General features: G+C 43.6%; 1 protein-coding gene across 5 annotated transcripts in view; it reads left to right on the forward strand.

Moving 5' to 3' along the window:
• The window catches only part of HDAC4 (histone deacetylase 4), a 245,483-nt gene that overhangs the window by 192,483 nt on the left and 45,613 nt on the right, over positions 1-7,387 (forward strand). For all 5 annotated transcript variants that reach the window (XM_035890270.1, XM_035890273.1, XM_035890272.1 and 2 more), the window contains exon 14: positions 5,367-5,500. In XM_035890270.1, the coding sequence (XP_035746163.1) occupies positions 5,367-5,500 (134 nt within the window). The remainder of the gene's footprint in view (positions 1-5,366; positions 5,501-7,387) is intronic.

Consider the following 7,387-nt stretch of genomic DNA (forward strand, 5'->3'; position numbering starts at 1 on the left):
GAAGAACAACATAATACACCTCTTAAACATGATGTACGTTACTCCACATGAAAGTGAAAACAGTGCCCTTCCTGACTTCTTCAAGCAGTCAGTTTTATGTCCTGAAGCATGACGTTTAATTTTCCTTCCTACTAGCATATAAAAGAAAGCTAGTCCTTGAACTTGCCCTCACTAGCACAAGTAGTCCCCTTGACTTTAATGAATACTTCTGCATGCACTGTTCTATACACTTGAATAAGACTTCTCAGGTTAGGCCATTAATTTGCATAACTCCAATTATCCAGTCTCTGATCTCCTGTAAAAATGGTTCCACAAATTATTCTGATGTTCTCCATTAAAGTATTTTTCATTTCTGATGAAGGCATTTATTCTCTCCTGTGCAGAGCAATACAATTATCTGAACCTCAAATCATATGTTTGTTCTGCCAAGAAAAGCGAGTTGGTTCTGCTTTAGTGCTGACCTTTAAAAATGATTGTTCTCATGTCTTAAAGAGTATTGCTTCCAGCACCACTTAATTTAACTTGTAATGGCCAATGTAGTTTCGTATTTTTAAGCTGAATTGCCAAGCTTTCCTTTGTGTGTGTGTGTCTCTTCATGTGAGTGTCCCCAGCCACAGGAAGGAACTTGGAACAGTTCTCTTCTTTCCAGTGGTTTAGTTTTTAAAAAAGAGAACTGTTGAGTGATGTGTGATTACAGTATGGAAGAAGTTTATTGAGACACTAGTGTTATCATTAAATCATTAGGAAAGGAGAAACTTTATAGATCAACCAGATTGGCTAGGCATTGCTTTACCTATGTACCTAGAGATGCATCATGATGGTTTTTCAGGAGTTACAATTTAAAGCTTGAAGACTTGGGGAAAGCACCCTTTAAAAAGAAACTGGCAGCACATATTTACATATTGACTATTTAAATGGTCTTAGATCCCTTCCAACTTTGCAGTGCAACCGGTGTAATTCACTGTCCGGTTGTGCCCAGCTCCCAAGTAGCGAAAAGGTTTGTTAGAGCAACAGCATTAAGCATCATCTGGGAATCCAGGAGGCAAGTAAGAAAAGGCTGCTTAAAAAACAGTGCTTGAAAATGCTTAATTTTTTTCCACAAACTTACAAAGGTATGGCATGAACTAGCCTCAGATTTATCCCAGGTTGGAGTGTCCTTTGCAAATGAGGTGCAGCTTCTTGTTCATAGCTTTCCTATATTTTACTTTTCCCATTTCCATTAGTGAATTCTCTGATGCACTCTCCTGCCTGTGCTCCATGCAGTGTGGATTCCTGTTGCCCTTCTCTTTGGCCATCACCTGAATACCTTAGTCGTACCATCTTCTAGTCTTTGGTCTCTAAGGTCAGTGCCCTCAAGAGAGTGCTGTCCTGGCCCCACTGATACCAACAGCAGAGTGCCCATGGACTGAAAGGAGCCAGGGTGGCACCCAGACAGGTCAGCAGCTTGATGAATGACTTGGTGCTTGTACTTCTTTTTGTTTAAATTCAAGGCTAGTTGTTGACTGTGAATAAATATGTGTTGAACAAATATGCATGCAGCTATTGGCTTTAAATCTATAAAGCCTAGCTGTAGTCCCTGTAGATATGTCTAGAAATCAGAAAAGGCAGAACCACTTTCCTTTCTTTGATATGAATGATTTAGCCAAACCTGGTGCAGTCCCATATGGTCTAGGGGGACATCTATGTGGGGTTCTTCCGCGTAACAAATACTTTGTCAGAATGCATGAAGTCCCCTGAAGATGAGTTTCCTTCAAAAATAAATTAACCTGAGGCAAGGTTACCAGAGACCTTGTGCTAGTTTAAATGAACTCAGACTGGGGAGTTCTCATGGACAGCCAGCCTTACCATTGGGCTACAGCTTCTTCTCAGGTGACGTTTACAGTGCCCTGCCTTTGCCCAGCAGCCCCTAATGAAGTTTGATGCTGTGAATCCAACATGGAAGATTTCTACAGAGCTTTGCAGCATGATTTTCTTTAAATGAACTTTGGCTAACCCAAAGGCAGTCAATTAACTGGTGCTCTGTTCTCTTCCTAGAACTGAATGTGGTCGGGGTTTTGTTGGTTTTTTTTCCTTTGCACTCCCCTACAGCAAAGCAAGGAACTGCCAGATATCACCCCTACGGCTGAATACCTGAAAGTGTCAGTGTGAAAGTTTGCCTCAGAGGGGAAAGCCAAATTTTTCAATTGCAGAACATGCCTACACTCAGTCAAAAGGTGTGATTTCAGCTCGAGCCAAGCTTGGGTACATGCATCAACATGGTGCTCAGCTCCAGGCTACGTGTCCACATGTGTTCTCAGAGTCTGATTTCTTACAAACCCCTTTGAACTCGATGCAGTTGCAGATTGTGCTGTTTATCAGTACTTGAACTGGCTACATGAAAGCTCCTTGAGCTGTGTTCATGCCACCCACTGCAGCATAGGTGTGCTTGTCTGGAATTTTGGAGGAGCTATATCAATTGGAGTGCAGACCCTTTAATGTCAGGATCTGGGAATAGCTCCTGCCTTCACTGCTAATTCAAAGGCTTTGGATTTTCATCAAGACTTTTGATTTGCAACTTTATACTGTGCTTTCAGACAGATATTTCTTGCAAGAAACCTTACTCCTTGGGGAAAAAAAAATCCAACCCCTTTTGTTCTGTTTTCTGGAGCTTCTGGCTGAAGGCAACGGTAGATTTAAATATTTGAGTATGTCTTTCTTGCTTAAGTGAAAAAAAGGTCTTTTGTCCCCGGGACTGCATAGCTGTGGAGGACCTGCTGTTTTCCTCCAGTGGAACATTGGCTATGAAATCATAATTCCCCTTCCAAAAACGTACCCGGGCAGCTCTGGAGCATGAATCAAAGTCTCCTACGCTGTTGTCATACCATAAATACTTGGTAATGAAAGAGGATTTAGCTGCCTGACTCCCACGTTCAAATGAAACAACACTGCTAAATACCTACATATCGTGCTGAATAATTATGCCCAAGCGTGTGCTAATAGCCTTAATTAGCATGTTGTCAAATAATGTTGATGCAAAAGACTTCAGCACAAACTGTTTTATGAAACATAGTGCCTGCTAACGACTTCTTCCTTCTGGTTTTTAATCCCAAGCCCTAGAGTCCTTTTAGCAGCAATTATAAAAGTACCCAACGGAAAAGTTGCAAGTCAGTCCCCTCCTAGATCACCTTCCTGTGCCGGCACCTCTGTATTCATACAGATGCTATGTGTTGTCACCTCCTTCTGTCACTTTGACAACTTCAGCCTGCAGAGACGTTGGTGACTAATTTCTTTTCCATATCTTTTGAAGATTTCCAGAGGAAGGGATCATGCAGAGAGAAAATGAGAAGGGCTTTAGCCCTTAACTAGAACTTAAATTGGCCAATTCTGTGGAAGTTAATAAAAAAATGTTTCTATAAATATATTAACAACAAAAGGAGAGCCAAAGAGACATCATTTACTGGATGCAGGGGGAACCATAGTGACAAAGGATGAGGACAAGGCTGAGGTACTTAATGCCTTCTTTGCCTCAGACTTTATTAGTAAGGTCAGCTGTTCTCTGGGTACTCAGCCGTGAGCCAGAAGGCGGGGACAGAGAGCAGAACAAAGCTCCCATGATCCAACAGAAGATGGTTTGTGACCTGCTCAGCGAATTAGACACACACAAATCCATGGGGCCAGACGGATCCACCCAAGAGTACTGAGGGAGCTGGCAGAAGTGTTCACCAAGCCACTTTCCATCATTTATCAGCAGTCCTGGCTAACAGGGGAGGTCCCAGATGACTGCAGGTTGGCAAATGTGATGCCCATTTACAAGAAGGGCCAGAAGGAGGATCCAGGGAACTCTAGGCCTGTCAGTCTGACCTCAGGGCCAGGGAAGGTCATGGAGCGGATCATCTTGAGTGCCACCATGCAGCACATCCAGGACAACCAGAAGATCAGGCCCAGTCAACATGGGTTTATGAAAGGCAGGTCCTGCTTGACTAACCTGATCTCCTTCTACGACCCACTTAATGGACAAGGCTGTGGATGTTGTCTACCTAGACTTCAGTAAAGCCTTTGATACCATTTCCCACAGCATTCTCCTGGAGAAACTGTCTGCCCATGGCTTGGACAGGCATACTCTTTGCTGGATAAAAAACTGGCTGGGTGGCCAGACCCAAAGAGTTGTGGTGAATGGAGTTAAATCCTCTTGGAGGCCGATCACAAGTGATGTTCCCCAGGACTCAGTGTTGGGGCAGGTTCTGTTTAACATCTTTATCAATGACCTGGATGAGGGGATTGAGTGGCACCTTCAGCAGGTTTGCAGGTGGCACTAAGCTGGGTGGGAGTGTTGTTCTGCTTGAGGGTAGAAAGGCTCTGCAGAGGGACCTGGACAGGCTGGATCGATGGGCTGAGGTCAGTTGTATGAGGTTCAACAAGGCCAAGTGCTGAGTCCTGCACTTGAGTCACAACAACCCCATGCAACACTACAGGCCTGGGGATGAGTGGCTGGAAAGCTGCTTGGCAGAGAGGGACCTGGGGGTACTGGTTGACAGCTGACTGAATATGAGCCAGCAGTGTGCTCAGGTGGCCAAGAGGGCCAACAGCATCCTGGATTGTAACAGGAATAGTGTTACCAACAGGACCAGGGAAGTCATCCTTCCCCTGTCCTTGGTATTGGTGAGGCTGCACGTCGAATATTGTGTTCAGCTTTGGGCCCCCTCACTATACAAGAAGGACATTCTGTTGCTGGGACATGTCCAGAGGAGAGCATCAAAGCTGGTGAGGGGTCTGGAGCACAAGTCTTACGAGGAGCAGCTGAGGGAACTGGGGTTGTTTAGCCTGGAGAAGAGAAGGCTGAGGGGAGACCTTATCGCCTTCTTACAGCTACCCGAAAGGAGGTTGTAGTGAGGTGGGTATTGGTCTCTTCTCCCAAGTAACAAGCAATAGGATGAACGGAAATGGTCTGAAGTTGCACCAGGGGAGGTTTTGATTGGATATTAGGAAAAATTTCTTCACCAAAAGGGTTATCAGGCATGGGAACAGGCTATCCAGGGAAGTGGTTGACTCCCTATCCCTGGAGGTATTTAAAAGACGGGTAGACAAGGTGCTTAGGGACATGGTTTAGTAGTGGACAGGTATGGTTGGATTTGATGATCTTAAAGGTCTTTTCCAACCCAATGATTCTGTGATCATTGCAGGTTTGGTACTGTCTCAAAGCAGCGTCTTGGATTTTCATTTCTTAGAGCTCTGTGGCTCCTGGTAAAATACATACTGCTTTTAGAAGTGTTCAGTTAAATATAAAGTGCTATGGTAAAAAAAAAAAAAAAGTTTGTTTTCCATGTATCTGGCAAATTTTATTTTTTTTTTTTTTTTAACTGAGAGCAATTTTGTAACCTCTGCTGCAGGCCTTGTATATGACACCTTGATGCTGAAACACCAGTGTACCTGTGGAAATACAAACAGCCACCCAGAGCATGCAGGGAGGATCCAGAGCATCTGGTCCCGGCTCCAGGAGACGGGTCTCCGTGGCAAGTGTGAGGTAATAAAAACACCAGCGGAGGGGAAGATGAGGTGGTGGGCCTGGGGGGAAAGGGAGAATTTGGATTTGTCTGGCTGATTTGACTGCTGGATTATGAGCATTTTTGGGGGGCTGATTTCTCTTCTGGACAATAGCGTATCTACCAAACCTGCAGCTTGTGCTGTTGATTGCTACCTGGATGTGCAAACTTTATACTGCATTCTGGTTTGAGATTTTTATAGCTCCAGCTGTTGGCAATGTTTTGCCGTATGTGGCCTGAATTTAATCCATTCCTAGGCAACTGCTTCTGCTTGCGTGTGCGTGTCTGTCAGGAGTACTTTTCTAGTGATCTGATTCCATTGCATTGTGGTGGCTGTTAGAAATGTCATGAAATGTTGGAGGATGCTCTTGCCCAATGTTGCAGCGAAGCTGCTTCTGTAATTTTGGGTTCCATTCCCTGTAAACTGCAAGTCCCTACCAAGCGTTGGATTTTGAAGCAGCCAAAGATAAGAGCAAGATACGAAGTAACCGTGTTATTTGTTATCAGTCCAATCATAACAACAAAAGCAACAAGTTCATATTTCTGTGGTTCAATAACTTTTTTAATAGTCTTTGATAAGTAATGGTCAATGTATAGTGAAGAGTCTGTAAAAGGAATGAGGGTAGGAGGATGTAACTAAGCACTCCCTCACGAGAGGTTAAATTAATTGCATTGGACAAACATGTTTTAAGAGCAAGGCAAACAAAGATAAAAGCTTAGATACTCAAATAAAAAGACTAATGATTAACAATGGTGATTAATAATCATTATTCATAGCTAATAGCAGTGATGATGAATTAATGGTAGGGTGTGTTCATTGGTTCTTTGAGCATCTGAGGCGACATGGTATACTTGAGTTATGTCAGCATCTGGTTAGAAATATTTTCTGAGCAGTCAGAAAAGACATCCACATGGTGGCAGCATTGCCGTTGGCTAAAGTTCCCCATTGTGCCCTTATTTATCCCTGAAGAAAGCAAGGAAGAACTTCAAACCTGTTTCTGTCTATGGAGACCCATTTAATTTAATTTTGGGATTATTATTTGGGACCAAAAAAAAAAGTACTGCACTGCTGTCTAGCTCCTCTGTTTAGAAGCAGAAGTTAAATCGTGCAGTACTAATTGCCTTGCCTGCTAGATTTGTGTTACATATGTTCCCTAAGGTGCGAAGTTCTTCACTGTATGATCCCAGTATTATTTTCCTTCATCATATATTTTCAGTTGCTCTCACGATTGGAGTTCTTGTTCCTCTGCTTTCCACCTGTGTTTCCCTTCTGACCATTGGTGACATTCAGCCTCATCTTGACTCTTCCTTTTTCAGAAAATGATAAATACGTGATGTTAACTTTCTGCCTTAATTCTGGTGTTTTCTCTTCTGATGGCTTTCTTCAAGGTCTGACCTGCCATACTGCGCTTGCTTCTCCCTCTAGTTAGCTTTCATTTATTCCCGTTTCCTACTCCCACCCAGATCCACGTTAAAGTTTCCTTCTTTATCTTACCTGTTCTCATGGGCTTGATTGGCACAACCTTTCTCAGTTTCTCCATCTCCTTCCTGCCTCCACACTTCACTCTTCTATTCTTGATAGTTATTCTTCTGGAGCCACTTGTTCACTTTCTGCTGTCCTTGGCTGATGTAATTATTTTCTGCGTTGCAATACCATTTGGTCACTTCCCTGCCCTTCAGAGTCTTTCTGAAGCTCCTGTGTTGGAACCTGTCTATCAGCAAGCAGAGTGGAGGACTGTATAGGGTTTTCCTTCAGTGAAGGTTACCTCCACATCAGGTGCACTTGTATGGCAAGGGGACAGCTTTTTAGACGCAAGTGATCTCTGCTGCTAGGTTGGAGCATGGGGATGAGCTGTTGGCATTGCCTG

Source organism: Egretta garzetta, unplaced genomic scaffold, assembly GCF_000687185.1.
Source record: "Egretta garzetta isolate BGI_Z169 unplaced genomic scaffold, ASM68718v1 scaffold732, whole genome shotgun sequence".
In the NCBI taxonomy this organism is placed as follows: domain Eukaryota; kingdom Metazoa; phylum Chordata; class Aves; order Pelecaniformes; family Ardeidae; genus Egretta; species Egretta garzetta.